Source organism: Euprymna scolopes, chromosome 1 (assembly GCF_053919585.1).
Source record: "Euprymna scolopes isolate OS-2025 chromosome 1, ASM5391958v1, whole genome shotgun sequence".
Classification (NCBI taxonomy): domain Eukaryota; kingdom Metazoa; phylum Mollusca; class Cephalopoda; order Sepiida; family Sepiolidae; genus Euprymna; species Euprymna scolopes.
The window spans coordinates 96,723,191-96,749,893 of record NC_136482.1 but is presented as its reverse complement, the minus strand read 5'-3'; the positions used below and the strand labels follow the sequence as shown (position 1 = coordinate 96,749,893).

At 33.4% G+C, this 26,703-nt stretch overlaps 1 protein-coding gene across 2 annotated transcripts in view; it reads left to right on the top strand.

Annotated features, from left to right (window-relative positions):
- The window catches only part of LOC145254738 (3-ketodihydrosphingosine reductase-like), a 36,032-nt gene extending 10,136 nt beyond the window's left edge, over positions 1–25,896 (top strand). For both annotated transcript variants that reach the window (XM_080113517.1, XM_080113603.1), the window contains exons 3-10: positions 3,278–3,334; positions 4,584–4,649; positions 9,280–9,378; positions 11,319–11,510; positions 16,232–16,315; positions 18,856–18,939; positions 23,296–23,397; positions 25,668–25,896. In XM_080113517.1, coding sequence (XP_079969643.1) covers positions 3,278–3,334; positions 4,584–4,649; positions 9,280–9,378; positions 11,319–11,510; positions 16,232–16,315; positions 18,856–18,939; positions 23,296–23,397; positions 25,668–25,778 — 795 coding nt within the window. In that variant the 3' untranslated portion in view covers positions 25,779–25,896. The remainder of the gene's footprint in view (positions 1–3,277; positions 3,335–4,583; positions 4,650–9,279; positions 9,379–11,318; positions 11,511–16,231; positions 16,316–18,855; positions 18,940–23,295; positions 23,398–25,667) is intronic.
- The last annotated feature ends 807 nt before the right edge of the window (positions 25,897–26,703 follow it).

The window sequence follows — 26,703 nt, the reverse complement described above, 5'->3', positions numbered from 1 at the left end:
ATATTCTGAACAGTCATATCAATTTTGTCATAATTCTATTCTATATAATACTAGCGGGGGTACCCGGCGTTGCCCGGGTTTTTAGAGGCGTGTGTGTATGGGGGTAAAATGATTACAAAGCAAAGTAATAACCCTGTTTAAATATTAGGTATTTTTTTAGATTAGGTCCACTTGCACAATTTTCTTTTAAATTACGACTTTTAAAGGTTTTCGACTATGCTGAATATGGAAATCGCATTGAAATTTTGCAGAAAGAAGTAGTTATTGAGATATAAAAAATTGTTTTATGCATCATATTCTTTGGCGGCCATCTTTGTTATGTGTGTAGATTTGCTTATGGCGTGCATGCATGCACGTAATATAGACGGCCGGCAAAGAATACAATGCATAATACAACTTTTTATATCTCGATAACTACTTATTTCTGCAAAATTTCAATGCGATTTCCGTATTCAGCATAGTCGAAAACCTATAAGAGTTGTCATTTACAAGAAAATTGTGGAGGTGGACCTAATCTAAAAATTTACCAAATATTATAAAAACAAACAATGTTAAAACTTCTAAAAAAAACAAAACAAAAAAAAAAAACGGCGGTCCGGCAGTGCCCGGGTGTTTGAAAAACCAAAAAAAGTTTGAGGGAGGGGAGGTTCGAACTCGAATACTTGAGGCGAAAACGAAAAAAAAAAAAAAAAAGTTACGAATAAACTAAAAAGTGAATTAGGTCAAATATCAATCCCGCAGTTAAGTTTGTTTTGGTTTAGTTTCCCAACATATCGGTCCCCATTAAAAATAGGGGTGTCCATATGAAAGCAATTGTCTGATATAAGGTTTTCACCGCATTGATGAAAAGCTGATTGCTTTCTGGACGTTCTGGTGCGAAAGCCGAGAACACGCACCGTTTGAATTTAGTTTCACTTTATTTATACTAAAAAGCAGGACAAACAGGCAACACAGCGAAATAGCGCGACGTTTATAAAAGTCGATGTAAATAAATCTAGACCCGACACGCGTTCCCAAATCCTAGATATTATTATCTAGGGGGTATATAAATACTTCTAAGCGATAGTAACCCCCCCCCCTCAAGAATCGTGGCGAAAAAAGCCTTTGCGAGACATACATATGATCACACGCATTTGGCCTTTTATATAGACTAGCCTGTGTGGCCAACATTGCCTGGGTATTTGGAGGTGTGTGTTGAGCAAAGAAAATAAAAAAGAAAAGTAAAAGTGGTAGGCAGGCTCGAACCCGTGACGTGAAGGCGGAAAAGAAAGTGAAGTAGAAGTCCATTTGTTGTTTTCAAACAAAATAAATATCTGTTTATTTTGTAATAATGTGTTGTTTTGGCTTCAAACGGATCCAATACATATTTATTTTATTCAAACTCAACCAGCACTTCTATTCAAGGAACACAAACCCTAACGTGAATTCCGCATGACAAATGCACCGTTCCGACATTTGAAATGACTACTGCAGAAACAACAAACAGACTTCTACTAATTTTATGCTCCAACAACAACATGGCAAAAAAAAAAAGAAAAGACATACTGAAGATGAAGTTTAACTTTAAAATATATTTATGAATTTCAATATAAATTTCAATATAAATTTCAATATAAATTTCAAACAAAATAAATATCTGTTTATTTTGTAATAATGCGTTGTTTTGGCTTCAAACGTATCTAATACGTATTTATTTTATAAAGAAAAATTATGCTTTTTTTAAATTAACCACTCCGCTGACCTTAAGTCTCATCTGATCAAATAAATGTAACCATACTGGTTTCACCATGGACCCTGGACCGGTTGGGCTGGCTCCATCCAGAGAATTTATTGCATCCTAAACAAATGCTGACCAGGTCAACCGGAGAAGCAGATGCAATCGTTAGCCAATCTCGGTTTCAGCGAAGAACTCCATAAAATTGATGACTCAGAATCAGCTCAGCATCCTGAGTCATGGCTCTAGCTGGCATCCACATTGTTTTTTTCCAATGAGGAGGGACTGGATTGATGGCTTTGTGGATGAAATCATCTGGATGACAATGAAGAGTGTGATTGAACCAAAGAAGACGTCTTATTAGGAGAGCTTGTTGGAGAGAAGATATGTTGCAGTGAAAATGAACAGCAGCATTTGAGATGCACTGCTTCCAATGAACATGAAGGATGAGGCAGTAATAGTTGTCAAGCTTCCATAGGTCATTTTAAGGGACCACTTATGAATTCCATATTCCCTTGTTACTCTATCCAAAATGTAACCATATAATAAAATGATTGTGCATAGTATGAGAAAATATGACAATCCAAAGTTACAACTAGATATTACACAATATTAACTTATTAGAAACCATTTATAAAATGAATATGTAAATTTTAAAATCCTAAATCTGTTTATGGGTGTTTTCAAATTGCTATATAAACAGTACTGACAGGGAGACTCGACGTTACCCGGGATTGAATGATAGTCAACGGATGTTTCACACTCCAATATTTTTATTATCATCAAAATCAGTGAAATCGCTCATTTTTCAATCAAATCGATTGATTGCCTGCTTTAGTTGGGAACTCATCATGGTGCACCGGGAGGAAGCTTCACATGCCCCCTCGCAGTAAGTTAGTCCACAATACATTATAGTCTGCATTGAACTGGAGAGAACCTACTGTTGATTTTATAAGATTATTTTTATATATAATGGCTTGAATTGAAGTATAAAATGCAAAAGTTAAATATTCTAGTTCAATTGTGCTCTAAACAGAAACCTTCATTTCAAACACACTCCTGTCATAGCGAAGAACCTGCTGTTCATTTGTATGCAAAGCCTTTCGGCTTGTGTGGTAATAAAACTTCTCAAATGCACATGATGTTAGGTTGTGTAAGGTGTTAACTTAGTTCAAAATCACCTGTTCCTTCTTTCAGGTGATTATTTTGATTATTGATACTCATCAAAGACATTCCGATACAAAACATATCTAAGAACACTGCCAGGCTCATAAAATATCTTTGTGTGAAATTTCATAAAAGTTGGCCCAACCGTTTTCGAGTCCATCAAGAACGAACTTACACACACACACACACACACACACACACACACACAAACTTCCTTTAATATGATAGTAGAGATAGATTTTAAAATCTCATGTTGTATAAACACAACTTATTTTGATGTTAATATAGTTAGAATAAGCAAACTATATCAGCCTCCATATTTTTGCCTTGAAACATAACATATGCACTAACAAAAGAATAAGCAGAATTATTACAAGATTATTCTTTTTGTTATAGGAAAAGCTACAAGCAACAGCAACTGAGATAAAAGGCCATTTCATCAACAAAGACCAAGTGAGTAATTTCTGTTTATTTCATTCCTTAATTGCCTTTTAGTGATCTTTGATTTGCTAGGTCAGCATTGGTACATGAGTGTATACATTACATAGTTGGAAATGAACAATATTTTAGCACCTCTAAAACCAAGCTTCTCTACTTTCACCATCAATGCTGGGATCTTTGTTTTTCCCAAGTTGAAATGAATGGCTCTCTCTCTCTCTCTTTCTCTCTCTCTCTCTCTCTTTGAAGAAGCTCCCTCCTTGTCTTTAATAAGCTAATAAGACATTCACTTTAGACCTTAAATAGAAAACTTACATCAATTTTATTACTAAAACTTCTGGAAAAATTGATGAATCATTTTTATTGCTGTAGAAAGTTCCCAACTCCTGATACAATTCTCTACCTGTATAAGAGTCAGATACCTCTTAAGATAAAGGGCAGGTACCGCTCAGAGCACTTTTTCTAACCTTGACAAAGTACAAAACCGGCTTTACAATCTAATTGGTCATGATGTCTTCCATTTTCTACAGCCTCTTTTCTTGTGGAAGAGATGTTTGGTAATTTTTCTTCACTCTATCATTACTTTTATAACAGGTTCTCGTCTGAGCTCCAATTTCTGGTTCCCCATTTAAAACATTCACAACAAAATCTCGTCTGATTGCAACTACTGCAAAGAACTTTCTTCCTCTGTATATCTAAAACCAAATGGAACTTCCATGAACAGAGTTTTTTTGTTTTTTTTTCTCCCAAAGAACTTCTCATTTGTGGAACACAATAGCAGAAGGCTGCTTCTTAACTGACTACAACATTGCTGTCTTCAAGCCCAATATTAAACAAATACTTGTTGAACTGTCCTCTTAAGTAATCAAATTTTATCCAGTCCAGTTTCTTATAGTATTGTTCATCATCCAACTGTCAATTGCATTAACCTTTATCCTCGAGTTGCCTTTGGCCCTCGTAGGTTTTGATTGATTAGTATAAAACAAATATCTTTTTCTATTTATGTCATTAAGATGTATCCGTTTACATCATTTATTATGCTGCTGCTCCTCCTACTACCAATACTACTTTCACTATCCCCCTCCCCTTCCACTGTATTCTTCTTTTCCAGCTACTTCTTGTCTAAGTTTTTAATCCTCTCACCATCCAAAGCATTCAATGTGCAAACAAGCAAGCAAGATTATTAGTGGTTTCATATTATATGAATTAAATAAATGCCAACTCTTCCAGCATCAAATATTATTATTTTAACTTTATTATACAGAAAGTGACTTATGCTTCCGTTGACTTGACTGGTAATTTTGAACATGTTATCTCGGCTGTGGAAAAGGTATGTATAATTAATTTCTTACAGTGTATCACTTTGAAAATCTAGCATGTTCTGGATTTAAACTTATATTTGAATGATTCTTTTATAGCTTCTGAGTTGCAAGCTTTTAATTCATCAGTATCATTTAGATTGCCTGCATGAACAAGTCTGATGTTGCAAGACTTGTAATCTTTTATGATTTTAGACCAGCACTATTACTGACAATGTAGCTAAGAGCATTTTATAATCACTATTAACAATACTCCCCACTCCACTCTCTTCTGAGCTTGACCATTACTCCTGATCTTAAATGGAACACGTACATCAAATCTGTTGCCAAGGCCGCTGGAAACATGGTGGGATCTTTCTATCGATCCAGTAGATATCTCACTGCTGATGCTATTCTCTATCTATATAAGAGCCAGGTACGTCCAAGGATGGAATACTGTTGCCACATCTGGGCAGGAGCTGCTAGAAAGGACTTGTCCTGCTTTGATAGAGTTCAAAATAGACTTCGTAGCCTCGTAGGAGATGTCCTTTTCTCCTCCTTGCAACCTCTATCTCACAGAAGAGATGTTGCGAGTTTGTCTCTGATGTATCGTTATTTTCATGGAAAGTGTTCAACTGAGCTTCAATCTATGGTCCCCCCTCGCCAAACTTTCACAAGAAACACTCGTCTAGCTGTAAACACTATCAATAATTTCCCCCACTCTTTATCTGTGCCTAAACCTAAACGTAGATTCCATGAACAAAGCTTCTTTCTTAGAACTGCACGCCTGTGGAATTGTCTTCCGTTTTCCTGCTTTCCGGCTGACTACAATATGGTTGTGTTCAAGTCTAAAGTAAATAAGTTCTTGATGAGCCGTTCCATATAAGTTATCAAATTTACCAAATTTTCATTACTAATGATTACTATATTGTCCAATTTCTACTGTACACTCTTTAACCCTTATCCTTGAGTGGCCTCTGGGCCTTGATAATGTGGTGATGCCTATGTAAAAAAAAAAAAAAAAAAAAAAAAAATCTAAACACAGATTCCATGAACAAAGCTTCTTTCCTAAAACTGGCCACATGTAGAATACTGTTCCATTGGACTGCTTCCTGGCCAATTGCAATATAATAGCCTTGAAGTTCAATGTAAATGAGTTCCTGTTGAGCTGACCTCTTAAGTAATCCAAATTCTACCTAATTTACACCATTAACAATTACTAAACTACCACCTTATATTCATTAATCCTTATCCTTGAGTGGCGTTTGGGCTTTGATAAGTGGTGACATTTTTGTGAAAAAGAAAACAAGAAAAAAAAACGTTGATTCATTTACTTTCCTTTTTATAAGATCATTGATTAAAAAAGAAATGCTCAAAAAGACATAAATAAATATTCCATCATGTTTTTTTTCTCTTAATTGTAATTCCTAACCTCAATTTAGCTCTGTTGAGCGATGTTCAAAACTGGTTAGCTAGCCCTTTCAATATTTTTATTTTTTAATTCATTATGTTTAAAAATAAATATGATCTGTATATAGCCATATTAAAATAAATAAATATTGTTTTCAATTTTAATACTGCTTGTTGGATTGTCTATTGGAGTGTTATTAATCCCCCCCCCCCCACTCGTTCTTTGATCTTTGCAATATGTCCATTTCATTCATGGGATTCACTGGCTTGATTTCGGTGTTGATATAGTAGTCAATGTTTGCATTTCCTCTTCTCTACATTGCTGCCCTTTTCTTCTCAATGATTGTTTACGAATGCTAATAAAAAAAAAAAGAATCTTTGACAAATATAATTGGATTTTAAAAGCTTCTTTGATGTTCTATTAATTTTTGATAGTATACATGTACACACCTCAAACAACTCCCGCACCTCATGGGGAGAGGAAGCAGCTATCCAAAAGCCAAACTACTCTCTCTGGTGCTTCAGACAAAAGCAACACAACTCTTATTAATTTGTCACATCTGATTACTGTGCCAATGACATCATAAACATGCTGTCTTCTAATCTTAATTGCAAAATCCACTCTTTTAAATTTTTTAACCCTCTGTAGAAATTTACCATACTAATCCTATTTTTAAACACTCGTCACTAATGTTGTTGGATCTTAATGTGGAATTTAATGGACGTTATCTGAGCAATTTCATTTAACAAAAGTCTGATCATTGTAAATATGATATTTCAGAAATGTGTGTTTGTCATAAAGAACACAAAAAGAGATCTTTCTCAGACCAACTTTATTTATATAGATTAAAGCAATGACACATCAGCATCAGGGAGGTGACAGTGGCTAAGTAGTTAATGACACAGACTGACAACTGTTATATATAAAAGTTGTCAGTCTGTGTCATTAACTACTAGGCTATATAATGAACAGAACATATATATATTTATGGCACCAAAATATAACCATTGTTATATAGTTGAGTCTATATAATGAATGTATATATATTTATGAGATGTTTTTAAATGTGTATAACATATCTATTTATGTATGTATATATATATATAACGTGTTTGTGATCTACTTTATCTATATACCATGGAGTTCATATATATATATATGTGTGTGTGTGTGATTGTCTAGTGTTCATGCCTGGGGTTTACATCTGGCCAAACAAGGAAACATACCTTCCTCAATCTTTTAATCTTGGTCGACAGATCTGCAAAAGCTGCAATCAAGATTCATCCCCAGGAACAACCATCAAGTCTCGAGTTATATTTTCATGCAACTTTTATTTCCAAATATTCCCCACCTGGAAGTTGCACGCTTTTCTTGTTCTACGTTTTTGCTATTTTCTGCCCTGATAGCTTCCCCGGCGTACAGAATCCATTATGACTAGCCACCATCTTCCCGATTGCTAGCCTACTCCTCTCATCTGTTCAATTCAACTGTTCCATCTAAACTGACTTTGACCTCCTTAATAAACTGCCTATGTGTATATATAAAACTATTTCTTTGTAACTCCACCATCACTACAATGTTGCACTAAAGAATCAGATCACCTGATGTTTGTCACATAATCCATTTGTTTTGTTGTTAGCTAAAATTCCTTACTGTTTGCTTTATGTTGAAAATTTCATTTCTAAGTTAACATTCTTGATACATATTTTAGCTGACAAAAACATCTAAACTTCAAAACAATCACAACAATAATCATTCATGATTAGATTCTGGCATTTTCCGGGAAGCAACAATATAACACAACCTAATTGTGCCAAGTTCGAATCCAGTTCGTTCTACATAAACACTTTCACTTAGGAATGTTGGCAATCTTCATGTGGTCCCTTCTTGAAGTACCCAATGTCCTTCTAGAAAGAATTCTAACTAGAAAGATATCAGGGAAATGAATGCCAACAAAAATCATCTGTTTCATACCAAGATAAATGGATGATACTCAACAACAACAGCATCAGTAAATGTCCAGATTATTCACCAACCCAATTGTCGGCGATCACTACACAATAGTCACAGTAACAATTCAGCTTAGTCATCACCACCCAAAACCACCATATACAAAGAAACAGTTCTGACAAGCCTTAACTACAGAATTAGAGATGGCATCTCAAGTCAACAACACTCTTGCAACTTGCTTTGATGATACTTAAACTTCAAAATAAAACTACACCAAATCTGAATCCATCAGCCATAGGAAATGGGTACTAAATTTCTACCTCCAAGACTCCTTTATCCTCCTTCAAAAACATTGTGATTTCATTCCTGCAAAGTGACTCTGCACACATTGACTAGAAATATTAAGTCAGATTAGAATAATTTTTGTGCAATGTTCAACACTTTTAAAGAGAAATGCTTTGATATGCTTCACTGTTAATTGGTGTATGTATCAGACAAAAAGATGATGAATGTGAATTTTATCCAAATATTAATGAGAAATTAGATTGTAGTCAGCTAACGTCTTCCTAACTTCTGGCGTGGCTGCTACCAGAAGTGGAAACGAGGTAAATCAGTTCCCTGTGCATGTACTCCTTTTTTTATTACATTCTTCTGATCATTCTTATTCTATTTAATAATCATTGAAAACTTGGGGTGGGGCAGTCTTATTTTAATTAAGAATTATTGAAATTAGGTCGTTTTCTTTTTTTTTTTTTTATAATTATTGAAAACATTTTTTGCGCTCTTTTTTTAAAAAGAATTATTGAAAACATTTTTTAAAATCTTTTAAAACTACTTTGGGAATATTATGCATGGGGTACGTTTTTTTTATGATGTTTGAAATTTTGTTATTTTGATTTCAATAATTTTATTTTTTTTTATAAATTCAAACAAAAAACTTAATTTTGTCATTAAAAGTGGAAATAAAAACTAATTGTGTTATTTTTACCTGTATAATTTTAATTTTTATTGTATATTTTTCAATAATGTCCATTTTTCTTTTAATATTTTATTTCAATAAATGACTTCACAATAAAAATAGTGAAGAAAAATAAAAGTGAAGGGACTGATTTGCATTGTCACCACTTCCAGTAGCAGCCACGCCGGAAGTTAGGAAGTACGTTAGCTGACTTTAACCAAAAATTATGAAACCTAATCTGTAAACAAGAAAATGAGTTTCAGTTAATTCATATACGAATTCTTTTATTTCAAAATATAGATTTGCCTTTACTGTAGTTTATTTTTCTGTTTCTATCTACAAGGTCAATAAAGAGCAGAAAAAACCTGTTGATATATTGGTAAACTGTGCCGGGAATTCTTTGAGTGCCCAATTTGAAAATACAAAATTTGAAGATTTTAAGGTAATTTCTTTTTTAAGAATCTTTTATTTATTTATTTAGTTTTTTACATTTTTGTTGAGTCCCTTTGTCATAAGAAGAGCATGTGAGAAAATTTAATGAAGCACAAATGAACCATAATATTTGAGTCTTGCCATTTGACTTCACTTCTAACCAAAAATTATTTTCTATTTGAAAATTTTAAGCAATTTTTTTCCTACTAATGACTCACCAATTATCAAAGCGAAAAAATGCTCAAGGATAATCATTAATGAGATGGATAGATTGACAGTTAAATGATAATGAATATTATGAGAAGATTAAAAATCTACATACGACACATTCAAAGCAATAACTAATTCAGAAAACAGCAATTCTCTTCTCTTTGTCAGAAATATTGACCACAGAATGTGAGGAATGAAGGATAACATAGGTAAAAAGGAACAGTCATGAAGCTGTAAGTCAATTTTCTACTCTCTATAAATGGACGAATAGAAAATACAGGGTAGAACGATAAAATTGTTGCCCTAAAGAAAACAATATTACAGCTTTATTGCCAAACTTTTATTGAAAAAATCAATTCAGGTAACTTGATTATGTAGTAGAGCTGACATTTATTCAATGTAGCTGTGTTCAGCTGCAATCACTGCCTCAATATGGGTCTGGAACTGGGAGCATGCTTTTTCCACAAGCGCCAGTGGGAACGGTGGATACTCAGCAGATAGCGGCAATCAGGCTGGCTTTTGTGTTGTGGGAGGTCATGCTGGTGATGTTCTCAACATATGACCTAACGAACTAGTCCAGTAGGTTCAGGTTGGGAGGAGGGGGGGCAGTAAGAGTAGGGTACAAAGTTGTAGCACTTCTTCTGAAGCAAAGCCTGGGTCTCTTTGGACTTGTAGTCCTGCTGCCATGCCCAGGGTCTGCAAGCAGCCATCTGATTGCAGCGAGGGATCACCACACTCTTCAGCACATCCAAGTACACTTTGGTGTTTTCATCACCCTGGGCATGCCCTCAAGCATTGAATCATCTGAATTTGCATTTTGAGAGTGCTGGCAATGGTCCTGTTGTCATAACTTGGATCGGTAGAGAGCATGAGTTGTACAGTGGCACATCACCAATCTCGCCTGTTGAATATTATGTCACTTTCAGGCAAGATAGAAGGCTTCTATTGTTCTTGGGATTTGTATACAACTGACCAACTAGTAGATGATCGGCAACAAAAAAGAAAACCGTTTTTCATCAAACTGAAATGGAATCATGCTGTCTTTTCTAGGGTGACAATTTCATCATTCTACTCTGTAATTTCTGGCTTGAATTAAATTTTAAAGACAAAAGTCAAGTATTGCAGTTCATTTGTGTTCTTAAACTAAAAAAAAAAATTATTCTAGTATTTCCTCATCCTTGTATAAAAGAAACAAATATGGAAATTTAATTAAAAAATAGACATTTAAACTCATTAAAAACAAGCAAAAGTTATAGACCATTGATTTAGAATGTGTTTTATATCAACGTGATGGTTGAATATGGTTAAATTTGTGCTCATTTGTGCATTAAATACTAATCTCTATTAAATCCTAGCTATGCAGTGAATGGATATCATAATACTTAGTTTGCTGCACCTAATTATAACAAAGGTACATACAAAATTTCAGCTAGATTGGTCCAGTAGTTTCCGAGAAAAAGTGCAACTTTAATACTTATCCCTATTAAGTTATAACTATGCATTAAATGGATATCTTAATACTTAGTTTGCTGCAGCTTAACAAAAGTCCATACAAAATTTCAACCAGATTGGACCAGTAGTTTGCAAGAAAAAGTGGAACAGACAGACTAAGAGAAATATAAAATAGATAAACAAGTTTAAATTTTTCTTGTTGAGTAATTTTTCTTTTTGTCTATTTTTTTTAAAACTTAATTCTTTATGCTAAACTAACAGATATTTTTCATTTTTTTTTTTTTTTAGTACATGATGGACGTAAACTATTTTTCTGCCGTCTCCGTCAGCCAAGCTGTAGTGAAATCCATGAAAAAGAATGGACATGGTTCTATCGTATTTGTCTCTTCCCAAGCCGGCCAGTTAAGCTTTTATGGATACACTGCGTATTCTGGTTCCAAGTTTGCTTTGCGAGGATTGGCAGAAGCTTTATGCAGTGAAGTCAGTTTTTTAATCAATCCATCTCATTTATGTGTTTGTTAATCTATATTTATGTAAATATTTTTGTTTCTTTTTTTATTGATTGACTTTTAATTTATTTATACTTGTTGAAGTGCTGGTAACTATTTGCCAGTCGTGAAAGAAAAAGAGGTTGACACTTCATATTGATATTATCAATTTTATTCAATAAACACTGTGAAAACTGCAAAGGAAGAAATAGATAATATTAAAAAAAATAGACAAGAGAATGCATTTCAATAGAAAAGTAGACACAAGGAGGAAATGAAGAAATTCAAAAAGGAAGGGGAAGTTTTACCATGTTGCATCTCTTTCAGTAGTCGGGTTAGAATGAGAAAAGAAATGCTATTTGTCCCTTGATCCTTATTTTCTTCTTGAATTGCAAGGCGCGCAGTAAATAAGTGCAGCACAAACTGATGAAAAAAGGTTAATTATCAAGTTATCAAAATTATTCAAATAACTAGCTAGGAGAGGCGTTCTAAAAGTAATGCCTCCTATTTTTTATTCTGCCTGAATGGATCATGCTAACTGAACTCATGCATTCGTCATCTGTAAGTTTCATCTCTCTGTTTCAGATATTGACATTGTGAGACTTTAAGAAAGCAATCCCTATCACAGACGTGCGTCAGAAGCAGAGATAAATTATTGAATTACTGGCAAAAGTGCATTGAGAATGGTGGTGACTATGTAGAAAAATAAATAAATTCTGAAGCACAAAAGGTTGCTTGTTTTAATGGTATCACTGCCGTCTTGTAGTTCTTCAATCTTTTGAGTTAAAAAAAATAGGGCAACCCTCTTATTTGCATTAAATATACCATAAAAATGTCTATAATAATAATAAAAATATTTAACTCACTAAAAAGTCTATTTAGGGTCCATTACAGAACGCAATTATTTATTTATTTATTTTTTTTACTCCCGTTCACCCTAACAAGGCATATCGCCACTTGGATGTAAGAGGCTACTATTTGGGACAATGTCTAAGAAAGATTAACAAGATGTTGGTTTACATTACATTTAAACTTTTGCATATCAGTACAGCCAGGGAAGCAGGTAGCAGGAAGGGAATTCCAAAGTCTAGCTGTTCAAGGGAAGAAACTATTAGAATAGAAAGCTTTCTGGCATTTAAGGACCTCAACAGTGAAGGGGTGAAATTTTATTGCTAAGCGGATTAGTCCGAAATATGTAAGTTGAGGGGACACAAGTGCAACGAGTTCATCAGAGCACATTCCATTAAAATATTTGTAAAACAGGCACAGAGATGCAACATTGTGGTGATGGAACACGGGTTGGAGCTTAGTTGACAAAGTGGGACCTATTAGATTGAAGACTCTTTTTTGGACCCTATCCAAGAGAGAGAGCGACAATACCTCCATCTATGTGCGAATGGTGGCCTTGTAGAGTTACAGGATACTCTCGGGTGTGAGTAGTTTTCTAGCATGCTAGAGGCAGCAGCCTTCACAATGTCCTCAATGTATTTGTTCCTGTTCATATTGCCTGTTAATGACAAGCAGAGGAGTTCGAAGAAAGAATTCTCAGGTAAGGTATTATTTGTCATGGATATAGGCGGGTGCAGAGGCCTCTTGTAATTGTTAAAGTAGAGCAACTTCATCTTACTAGCATTAAATGTTACCATCCATTTGCAACCCCATTCCACTACAGTCTGGAGGTAATTTTCTAACGATTCTGCCATTGTCTTAGATTTATGTACATCCGTTCTTCCCTCGTGCCTATGAAAGAGCGTTGTATCATCAGCAAATGTACCCATCTCAGACACAATATTATCAGGGAGGTTGTTTATGAATATCAAGAATAATAGTAGTTCAAGGAACTACCCCTCAGACACTCCCGCATTAATGTTATGCTGTTTGAATATCCGTCCATCAATGACAACCTGGATGGTTCTATTGTCTAAGAAGGATCTAATTATATTTAGTATACATCCATTTATACCATACAATTTAATTTTCATGAGCAGACTTCCATGCCAAACTTTATCAAAGGGTTTGGATATATCAAGGGCTATAGCCCTGGCTGTGTCTGCCTTATCCAGTACATGGTAAATGCGTTCAGAGATAACTGTTAAAATATCTGCTGTAGAACGACATTGCCTAAATCAATACTGTTTGTCAGAGAGACGATTTGCTTTTGTGAGGTGGTGGACTAATGTTTGATTAATTTAAGTCTCAAAGATTTTAGTGAAGAGGAGGAGGAGGAGGAGACTAATATGGCGATAATTGAGAGGGTCAGTCCTTTTACCAGAATTCTTGTACACTGGTACCACAAAGGCATTTTCCATCTATTAGGGAAGCAAGATTCATCAAGGCATTTATTGTAGAGTTTGGAAAGTATGGTGGCTAGCTTAGCTGTGCATTTCTTAATTAGTATAGCAGGGATGAGTGAGATTAGGCCCACATGCCTTGGAAGTGCCCAAGTTTTTTATAATAGCGTAGACATGAGAAGAGGTGATTTTTACATCATCTAGTGTTGCTTCAGTCGGCATGAGGAAATTTAGAAGGGAGTTGTTTGTTGGCTCTAAGGTGGAGTTGGAGGCGAATCACGATTGTTGGATAGTGGAGGAATTACTGATTTCCCTTTATTCACTACACTATTATAGATTTTCCAGAAATCACGAGTTCCTATATTTTGCTATTCTATGCATTCCCTGATTATTTCAGCATGCTTTCTTTTGCCTGTGGCTATTTCTCTCTGACAATAATTTCTAGCATCTACAAATTTCTGCCTATTTGTATTTGACTTATGACATATGAACCAGTGGAATGCATGCTGTCTTTGTTTAATGGCAGCTGCACAATCTGTAGTGAACCATGGCTTGCTATAATACTTTGGTGTGGGAACATGTGCTTCAATGCCCGCTTGCACCATTCCTTTAAATTTTCCTATTCTGACAGTCAACACAATTGGAAAAAAAGTATTTTTCTTTAAGTTCTATTAAAAAGAATTAAATTATTTTTTTTAATGAGTTTTATGAGAAAAAAGACAATTAAAAATAATTTTTTTTTCTTGTATCACAAATCATTCTATCATAACTGGAGTTGAGACAAAGCCATAATTATCAAAGACAAAGTAAAAAATATTTATTTTTCTCTGCAAACTATATCCAGTGGCAAAACCCTAATTTGAGAGTTGTGTGGAGTCACCCCTTTGGTATTATTGCTCTAAGGTCTCTCTGTAGACGGGTTCTTTATTTATATTTATTCATACAGTTTGGTTTGGTTTGGTTGTTTCGAAGAGGAAAATTGTTTTTGTTTTTGATTTTGGAAAACATGATTGAGTTTTGAAAAAGGAAAGGTGAAAACAATAACATAAACGTTTGGTGCATTTTAAGTCAGGAAGCCAGTATTTTCAGGCAGTCTGATCAATAGAATGAGTCAGTTTAAGTCATGAGTAGCAAGTTAAAATAATGTTAATAAATATTTGAAGATATTAGGAACTTGAAGCATAAAGACTTTTATTAAATTGATGAGATTCAACATTGAGTAACGTGAAAAGAGTTGATATTAGTGTTGGGACAATTAATCAGAATCCGGAATCGAAAAATTTGTGGGTATCAGCATCAGAAAAATTTGTATCGATTTTTCTGATGCTGGCACAATTCTTTTAATTATTTTTATTTGATTTTGTTTAAAATAAAATCTTCCACTGTTGGTAGTAATGATAAAATAATAAATATTTATTGATTCTAAACCATTAGTGAAGCTAAAATCGATAAATTGTTCCTACCCACAACTGTATTTTTACGTTTAGAGAAAATATCTGCACATTTAACATGTTTGTTTTTAGGGTAATCAGAGAAAAAATGCAACTATATAGTTAGATATTTAAAGATTTTTTTTTTTTTTTTTTTTTTTTTTTTTTACATAGGCATCACCACTTATCAAGGGCAAGAGACCACTTGAGGATAAGGGTTAAAGAGTGTACAGTAGAAATTGGACAATATAGTAATCGTTAATAATGGAAATTCGGTAAATTTGTTAACTTATATGGAACGGTTCATCAAAAACTTGTTTACTTTAGACTTGAAGACAACTATATTGCAGTCAGCTGGAAAGCAGGAAAACGGAAGATAATTCCACAGTCGTGCAAATTGTATCTGAATCGTCCCCTCACTAGTTGATATGCCACAAAGCAAAAAATTAACAAGCAAACTCTTAAATTTCCCCATGCATCCTGAAACAATAAAGTTAGCATTCCCAACGATGTCGAGTTATGTAGAGTTGGGTGGGAGAAGATAAGGAAATACGAAGATCTTATGTACAATATGAAAATAAAGTAAAGTCTTTGCAAGATCGTCATCATTCCAATAATCATGGGGGAAACCGGACTCATGGAAAAGAATTTAAAAAACTACCTGGTATATATACCTGGTGAACCAAGTGCAGGAGAGATACAAACAATTGCACTGAAAGGAATAATTAGAATCTTAAACAGATCTCTTGGTTGGAATGTCTGAGATAGCAAGTGAATGTCTGGCATCCGGTAGGATGCTCCATCCCCAGTTAAAAACAAAAAAGAAAATTGAAAAATAAAAAAAAAGGCAGAAGATTTCAGTAAACTTCAAAGACTTCAGTTTTTGCTAACATTATACAGAAGACGGCAAAAATATTATTCATTGAGAATATGAAAATATTGAATTCCTTTGAAATGTCTTTTGATAAAAACAAAATGTCATTTCTTTTTAGTTGAAACCATACAACATCAGTGTGACCCTGGCTTTTCCACCTGATACGGACACTCCAGGCTTTGCTGAAGAACAAAAGTCTAAAGTAAGTGAGAATATGCATAATGACAGTCGTATGTTTTTAAATGTAAAATGTTTACCAGGTTCAACAGGTTATTAGGTATGATTGACAGGGTATATGTTTGGAATCAGCTGTAGCTCTCTATTGGAAAGTAAATAGCCAATTGATTAACTTGATCATGCGGCATAGTAAATTGAATAAAATTTATTGTATCATGTTTTGCAAATTAAAATTTACCTTTCCTCAAAATGAAAAACATCTTTTTTATTAATTATAAAACATATTTCTAACAGTAAGCAAATTTTTCATAGCAAGGGCAGTTCAAGGAAAATAAAATTTTCATTTTAACAGGCAGTACACGGTTTTATTTAATGCTAGCGGGGGTACCCGGCATTGCCCAAGTGTATTTAGATGGTGTAATAAGGAATCTGGGGATAGTAGTGGTGGTGGTGGGGTGGGGGGGTCAAAACAACAGTAGGCAGTTTGAGTGAAGAGAGGTGTTAAAAAAAAAAAAGTGGGAGTAGGTAGACAGGCTCAAAACCCATAATGCGAAAGAGAAAAAAAAAAAACATGATGTCTTAGTCGATGCATACATGGTGCAAGCAGAAGTTGAGAATGTTGCCATTAAACGCAGTCAATCCAACGGAGGTGATGACTTGTGAAAATGTTGACGAAAAACGTGATTCCCTCCTTGTAAAAAAAGTTGAGGGTGAAGGAATGAATGTTTTTGGCCAATTTTTCAATATTTATCATCCGAAGGATCGAGCTTTAAAACGATACCAATCTCGTGATGATCTGTTACGTGTGTTGAAAGTTTTTGGCAGACATACAAACACACACGCAGGCACATTTTGCTTTTTATATATTTGAAGACTAGCAGAGAGGCACTCAGCCTTGCCCGGTCATAAAATATGCTTAATATATTTTAATTCAAGCAGATTTTGTAATTATTTTTACAGAGCGAGTTCTCTATTGAATATTATATTGTACCTAATATTAAAAGTTTTTAAAAATATGACTTGGGTGCCATCAGCTAAAATAGAAACCAAAACTATTAGCTCTCCAGCTGTGATCCCTCATTTAGCGCTCCAGCCATATTCACTACTGTTTGAGCTAAACTGACGAATAGATAAGAAAGTTATAAAATTAAACCGTGCTTCTTAACAGTGGATTTCTATTAATTTTAACATGTGCATATGATTGAGCACAAAAAACGAACTGCATGATTCAATCTCTATCTTCAGCAACTAGAGACTGCGGCTAAACACTATCATGGCTAGTAAGAAAGAGAAAAAGTATTGTCTAAACTTTCTTGATGAGGGCTTTGGTACAAGCTAAAAATTAGAAACTTTAAATAAATATTTATTTAAAATATATTGCACAAATCTGATTTTTTAACTGTCATGTTTTGAAAATGAAACCATATTTAAAATATATTGCACAAATCTGATTTTTTAACTGTCATATTTTGAAAATGAAACCATATTTAGCTATGATTAGTTTACACATGCGTAAACTAATAAAAATGTTGGCAAGTTGAAATAAACATTTTGCATTTCAACTTGCTGGCTTCTGTACACGTTATTCATCCATCCAAACAAAGATTTTACTCATTATAAACCACCCTTGGTTTACGATTACTGTTTCCGGTTAATTTCAGTGCTATATGATCAGTAGTTTAAGAGTTTAGTGGTTAAATATTTACACACTGACAGACACGCATACATACATCTACTGTTTTATTTCTATAGATTTTGATTTATTTTTACATCATAAATATATGAATGTGTTAATAATTTTAATATTTTAACTATTTAGAAGCACAAAAAAATTTAATATAGTTCTAATATTATAGATTCATTTTTTTTTTTTTTAATTATAACTTGCTGAGAAAAATCAATGCATAAATAATGATTTAAAAAGAAATTGAATATTGGGCTTCAAACAAAGATAGAAAATCAAAACAAAACCACCTTAGATATGGAAGAGATGAGTTGATGAAAATCTGATCCTAGTAGGTGACATAAGTGAAACAGCGACACACAAGAGTTGGAAGAAATTCATAAAGCGTCTAACCTCCAGCATTAGACACAAAGATGATAAATCAGACTAATAATATAAATAATGGGCATTAATTTGTAAAACTCCTAAAAATTTCCAATATTTAAACAAAAATAAAATGAAACGTATAAATTCAGCATCTTCGTAACAAGGTTTTGTTAAAAAGTTTATATCTTTAAACTTTATATAAATATTTCAAAAGTAACAATCAACAAAAATAAAAATATTTTAAGGTCTTAATTCTGAATCCATAAATTGCTGATGCTATTTTTAAAATAATTACAGTGAAATAAATTCATAGAAATGAAATAACAAATGATTTAGTCTTAATTATTATTGAATTGTGTATATTTATCCTTTAAACTTTGATAAGTTGGATAAAATACATGGGCAATACAGAGTAGTTCTGCCATTAAAAAAAAGAAACTCATCAATTCCATTAATAATGATTTAAATTGAAATTGCAAAGTATTAAGGGTAATTAATTTTTTTTTTTTTTCAAGCCTAAAGAAACAAGACTGATCTCAGAAGCTGGTGGTCTGGTGAGCCCTGATCTTGTGGCTAAAAAGATTATGGATGCTGCATTGGTAAGTTTACAAACAAATTAAAACATTATTTTAATAATATATTTAACTACAATGGTTTTTGTTACCCATAACATTTAATAACTCTTTTAATAGTCTACATGAAGTTAGTAGGGATTTGTGTATTCATTTTTTTTTTTTTTTTTTTTTTTTCAGACTTTTGTTCTCATCTTCAGAGTTGTTGTTTCACCACGTTTCGACCAACTCATCCTCTGGCCTTCTTTAGGTGATTAACCGCAACCAGATAGGAATGCTGAGTCTTGTAAATGTATCCTTAGTAATTAGTGCTTCCCATAGTTGCTGTCTGGCCTGGTTGGGTTAACCACTATCTTCAGACAATGCTCACCTGAAACCTTAGAGACTCAATGGCTCTACCCACTGCACTGCTGAAGAAGGCCAGAGGATGAGTTGGTCGTCAAAATGTGGTGAAACAACAACTATGAAGATGAAGACAAACGTTTGCAAAAAACTAAATACACAAATTATGAAGCCTCATCTAAAAGGATTAAAAACCAAAAATACAACTAAGTGGGGATTTTGTAAACACTTTGAGTGTTGAAAAATAAATGTATATTCTAGTTTTAGGAAGATTGTTTGCTAACTAGCAGGGGGGGGGGGTATCAAATATGCTTACATATATTTTAATTCATGCAAGTTTCATATTTATTTCTACAGAGCCAATTCTCTTTCGAATATTATATTGTATTTAATATATAGTAGTGATTTCAAAAGTTAAAAAAAAATGACTTAGGTGCCATCAGCTAGAATCGAAACCAAAACATTTAATGCTCCAACCACATCTCTTACCTACGAAGCTATCGAGAGATGGGTAAGAAAGATTTAATATTTAAACAATTTGAAGAAATGAATTGAATTTGGGCATGCGCAGCAAGAAATAAAAAAATATGTCAGCAAATTGAAATGAACAGTTTGCATTTCAACTTGCTGATATATGTTTGTATGCGTTATTCATCCATCCAAACAAAGATTTTTCTTGTTATAAACTATTCTTAGTATATGATTACCATTTTCTGTTAATTTTGGTGTTATGTTACCAGTAGTTTAAGAGTTTATCGGTTAAATATTTACAGACAGATACGCACACATCCATCTACTGTTTTATTTATATAGATTACTGTTATCATTTTTATAAAACAATAAAAATTTGCACTTGTCATGGGAGAGTGATGGAGGTTGAGACTTTTTTTTTTTTTTTAAAGGATAGTATGATGTATTTTGAATGAATGAATTGAACTGTCACTTTTGTTTGTTTGTTTGGTGAACATCATTCATGATGAGGAATTTTTTGGCATTCATTTCTCCAATATCTGTCTAGATGGATATCGAGAACTTACAGAAGGAACCTTTAAAGGCTGCCAACATTCCTAAGTTAAAGTGTTTCTGTGGAATGAACTGGGTTCGAACCTGGCACACCCAAGGTTGTCAGCTTGCATTGTTAATCACTGAGACACCATCACCTCCCTGTTATCTCTGTTGGTGGCAGCAGGGAAAGTGAATGGTTGGAGAGAGAGAAATGCATAGACAAGAAGAAGAACAGGGAATTGTGGGTAGAAAAAAAATGGCTATAAATGGAGAGAATTGATGTTATTTTATCAAAAATCTTGAAGTATTCTGATACTCATGTTGTCAGCTTCTCATAATATTGTTCATCAATTTACCAAAAACATACCTGGCTCTCTTGATTAGCATCTGTGCTTCTTGTAATGATCTTGCTTGACATGTACAATCCAGCAACTACAATCAAACAGCAATTAGCAATCAATGAACATGTATAAGGTGCCTTCAATAAGTTTCCAGACTTTTTTCATATAGGCACTTTTATTGACAGTACACACATGAAATTCTAGTCCCCTTCAAAGTAATCTCTTCCGGCTGCAATTCACTTGTATCATTCCAACAACTCCTGGGAGGCCCCATGAAAATCCTCTTGTGTGAGCATGTCGATGACTCTTGTCACAGCCTCTTTCATCTCTTCAATTATCTCATAATGACAGCCTCTAATGTTTTTCTTGAGCTTAAGGAATAACCAAAAGTCATAGGAAACAAGGCTTGGACTATAGGGAGGGTGAAAAACAGTCTTGATGCCCATCTTGGTCAAATAGTCTGCCACTGACCCGATTTGAAGAATGCAGGCCTTATTTGATGGAATCTCTCCCTGGACTTCCTTAAAACCTCAACATAGTATTCCTTGTTGATTGTCTGTCCAGTGGGAACCTAATGCATGTAGATCATGCCCGTGCTTTCAAAAACAAAAGGATCTTCATAAGTTTTTGGGTGGATTTGCTCTGTCTGGCTTTCTTGGGTTTGGGAAAGCAAGCATACTTCCACTAGGAACTCTGCCTCTTGGTCTCTGGGTCATAGCAGTAGATCCAGCTTTCATTGCAGGTCACCAGAGCATCTAGAACTGAAGGATTTAAATTGATCAGACTGACCATCTCCCTGCTGTCATGACGTCTTTCTTTTTGATCTTCTCTAAGCATCCTTGGGACAAACTTTGTGCAAATCTTTTGCATTTTCAGTTTCTCGCAAATAATTTTGTATACAGTTCCTACACCGACATTAAACTTTGCATTTATTATTTCTATAGACACATAACGGTCCTTATCCATGAAATTCTTCATTTTGCCAATCGACTCTGGTGTTCTGACTTCCTTACTCCTTCAACACCTCTCATCATCCCTCACAGACTACCTGCCTTCCTTGAATCTCTTATACCACTCAAAAACTGATGCTCAATTCATGCAAGATAGTCCCAAAGCAGTCTGAAACATTCCATATGTTTCTGTGGCATTTTTTCCAAGTTTAAAAGAGAATTTTATTGCATATTGTTTTTCTAAAGTGTCCTCAGTCCAGACTGCATTTTTGAAATTCACCAGCGGTGACAATCAGGCTTTAGTAGAGTGTATTCCAGTTCCTAGTATAGCTGTGCATTTGATCGTGAAATTTAAAAAATTGGTCAGTCATCTTGTAAGATGTATGGCAATAACATACTGAATTTTCAAGAGTCTACAACAATTTTAAATGCTTGTACAAAAAAAGTCTGGAAACTTATTGAAGGCACTTTGTAACTGCTTGCTATAATCATAAAAAAAAAGTGTTATCCAACCAAAGAATATTCAATTCAATTTTTAGATACTTACCTATACGTATTTACAATACTAAAATTTAATCACTTTAGTCTGAGTTTCATTCCAAATGATTCAAATTTGCATGATTTTCGAAAGCCATTGCTTTTGAAAATCTTACAAATTTGGATTATTTGGAATTATCTCTCCTGTCCTGCAAAATAATATTGAAATATCATCTATCATCATTTAACCATAATGGCAGAATCATTAGAAAATGACCCCCAGACCGCAGTGGAATGAGGTCGCAAATGGATGGTAACATTTAATGCTAGTAAGACTAAGCTGCTCTCCTTTAACAATTAATTACAAGAAGCCTCCCCAAATACCAATATCCATGACAAATAACACCTTACCTGAGAATTCTTACTTCAAACTCTTCTGCTTAACATTCACGTGCAATATGAACTGAAACAAATACATTGATGACATTGTGAAGGCTGCTGCAAAGAAGATCGGTTCTCTCTAGCATGCTAGAAGACTACTCACACCTAAGAGTATTCTTTACCTCTAACAGGCCACCATTCACCCATGCATGGAGTATTGTTCGCACATTAGTCTTTGATAGGGTCCAAAAAAGAGTTTTCAATCTAATAGGTCCCACTTTGTCAACTAAGCTCCAACCCCTGTCCCATCACCACAATGTTGCATCCATGTGCCTGTTTTACAAGTATTTTGATGAAATGTGCTCTGATGAACTCGTTGCACTTGTGCCTCCTCGACGTACATATCCCCGACAAACCCGCTTAGCAATAAAATCACACCCCTTCACTGTTGAGTTCCCTAAAATGCCAGAAAGCTTTCTATTCTAATAGTTTCTTCCCTTGAACAGCTAGACTTTGGAATTCCCTTCCTGCTACCTGCTTCTCTGACTGTACTGATATACAGAAATTTAAATGTCATGGAAAGCGACATCTTATTAATCTTTCTATCGGCATGGTCCCAAATAGTAGCCTTTTATGTCCAAGTGGCGATATGCCTTGTTAGAGGTGAACAAAAGTCTAAAAAAAAAAAAAAATGCAATTCTGTTATTAAAAAATAACCATTTCATCAATTTTTGTGATTTTTAGTGTATGATATTTTCTGTCACAGGCACATACACCATAAAGATTTTTTTTCTTTATTTTTGATATTTTTGTTTTTTATAAGGAGGGGGTGGTATGGATTTTCATCAATTTTTATCCTAATGGTACAATTGTTTTTCCTCGACTAGAAACGCTCATTCCAGTGTTCAGTAGGATTGGATGGATTTCTCTTATCAACTCTGACAGCAGGAATGGTTCCAGTTTCTTCAGCCTTCGAAGCATTTCTACAAGTGAGTTATGTCTTACATCTACCTATTATAGTTGGTTTTTTTTTTTTTTGTTACGATGTGGAAGATGATGTGTTTCTGGCACCACCTTACAGTGTTATTTATGTTATTTGGATTATATACATCTGTATTTTATACTGTACTGTATTTTGTTACTAATTTTTAATGCCGTATCCCGAGGTTTTACTGTATCTATTATACTAAGGCTGAGTTAATCAACGTTTGTTTCCCTAAGTTTTTTTTTCTTATATATTTTAATCACATAAAATACTTGTCACTTACCTAGTTTTACCGCAATATTAAAAAAAATGGCACAAAAGCTTTATAAATGCACATACCTGTTAGGTTAAAAAAAAAAAAGTTGTATACCAAAATTTATGCAAATTCATCTAGTATTTTTGTTTGTATAAAATAAAATTTGATCAGTAAACAATTTCTATCTGACATTATTATGATGACTGTATGTTGAATGATGTCCTTTTGCTGATAACCTTAATGTAAGCAGAAAATGGTGGATGAGACATTTCAATGTTAAAATGCATTTTTTTTTTTTTTTAAATACTTGATGAATTCACATAATTTTTGGTGAACTGTCTTTTTAAAATCTAACATGTAAATGCATAATAAAAATTTTTGTGACATATATTTATTTATTATATTTTTAATTTTTAATGTTGAGATAAAACTGGTTGAGCGCCAAATGTTCAAAGTATTTGAAATAAATTTTATGTTTCTTATAAATTAGATGAAATTGAGACGAGTAATTGAAATTTCCAAATTGTTCAATATAATCCGCTATTGTTATTAAAAGTGATGATTCCGTTATATCTGACAAGTTGTCATAAAATGAACATTGCATATATTTTGGGCTGCAGGTTGAGCATTGTCTTTATATAAAGTTAGGCATATGTATACGTTCGTATATTCGTATGTACAAGATTCATTTCTAAACTAATTAATCGATCATTATGAATTTTGGAGGCCAGCTGTGAGGTATAATGGGTCCAAATGTGGGCTATATTTAGTTTAGTGAAAAGAGAGTAAAAAGATCTTTGTGAAAATCCAGACACCTGATTTTTGTGAAATTTTAACTAGGCGTTATACATCAATTAATATATATTCCACCAAATTTCAATTTTCTTTGATCTATTATAAAGTTTTTTTTTTTTAGCAAACGTAATCTCCCATTTGAAAATTCAAATATATCAGATTTGCATTAAATTTTATTAACCAATTAAGCAAAATTCCCCGAATTTCAATTTTTTCTTAACACCCGTTAAGCTTTAAATTTTAGACATTTTCTAGAATCAAAATCATGTAATAAATTTTGATCAGAATTTGAGTACGGATTCTAATATCATTATTCATGGTATTTGTTCAGTTTTAAGAGATGACGAATAACGCCAGTAAAGGTGTCTATATGTGTAATTCTAAAGCAACAGTTGCGCAATCCCTAACCACACCTTACCTGAGCACTACTTTATTCCAGTGGCAAGGAGAAGTCCAGGACGATTGGAAACAATGCCGAGATAAGCAGAGAGCACATACAACACCTGGTATTTCCAAATAGTCATCCATTTAGTACTGATCAGGTTCAACATTGCTTAACTTTGACACGCGTTTCCATTCGATCATCAATGTGATTATGCCAGATTATATCTTGATGTTAATCTTTATGAAGGGATATAAAAGTGGTGCAATATTGTTCTGTTTAGGGAATTAATTTTACCTGTCCTGGGACGGGTATTGTACTAGTTCAATTCTAAATTAATTACATGGTGGCACAGTCAATATCTTTTAACGCATAAGCAGCATGTGATTCCAGTTGTAAGTAGAATTAGAAGTAAAACAGCCATACTTTGATATTACAGCCAAACAATTTTTTTTGATTAGTTTCAAATCTTCATAAGATAATCAAATTTTATTCTTCAATTGTCGACTTATAGTGAGAATAATTGTTGGTACTTTTGCACTTTTGCCACCGTGCTGAAATAATGACATTTTGGAAGCCATTCTTAACATGGGGAGTGGAGGGTGTTTTGTAACTATTCTGTGCTTCCACCAAACAATTTAATAAAAAAAAAAAAAAAAAAGAAAAGAGATATTGGGAAACTTGAATTTAACCTGAAAAAACTATTTAAAAATAGCATGATGACAAAAGTGCACAAGCACTTAATTGTTTTGTTGTTGCCTTTTCTTTTTTAATTTTTCCTTTTCTTTTTTCTTCACTCTTGACTTCATGTTTGTCTTTTTTTCTTTCTTATAAATTTCAGATTTTCCTGATGGGACCATTCCGGATGATTGCACTTTTTTATTTGTACAGTTTCGATTGGATCATCCACAACTGTTACAAAGAAAAGACAAAAAAAGAAAAGGCGTCCTAAGTTTAAATTGACAAAATCCATTCCTACTAAATGAGTATTTTGTGCTAATTTATAATGCAATAAAAACCATGGCCTTTAATTGTATGGCAGATGCTGAAATTAGGGTCCAATTATAAAATGTTTTAATTTCCTAAGAAGAAAAGTAATCAAGACTTCTGGACAATTCAAGATATTTGCCTTATTGCGTGTGTGTGTGTGTGTGTGTATATTATAAATTTATGTAAACATTACTGGTTACATATGTGAATACGTATTTCAACTGCAATCTTATTTGAAATCCATTTTCCTCAGGCCTTTGTATTAGGGTTGATATGAAGGTCTAAGGAAGATGGATTTCAAATGAGATCACAGCTAAAACATGTATGCACATATGTAGCTAATAATGTTTAAATAAATAAAGGAATTTATACTATAATACAGCTCTACCAATTATGGAGCACTATTTTATAAACATTGTAGTTTCATTGGATTAGTATCTAGGAAACAACAATACAATCACTATATATATATATATATATATATATATATACACACACAGACAAGTTAGCTGTCACTGTATGTATATATATATATATATATATATATATATATATATACACACAGACAAGTTAGCTGTCACTGAATCCCTAAACTGAGAGATGGGGTCTGCTGAGATGATCTCTGTAATACTCTGAAGCCCTCCTTAGTTTTATTTTTAATTTTTTATTTATTATATTGTTGGGAAAAGTATATAGAGTTACTTTCAACAATAACAGCATTAACAAAAAAAACATATTTACATTAATCTGGGTTACATTTAAATCTTCTCAAATTTTGACTCTTAAAAATCACTAATATTAAATTACTTATAAAATGTATAATTTATTAAATGAATTCTTGAAATTTCATTGTGATTAAAAAAAAATAAAATAATAATCTGTTTACA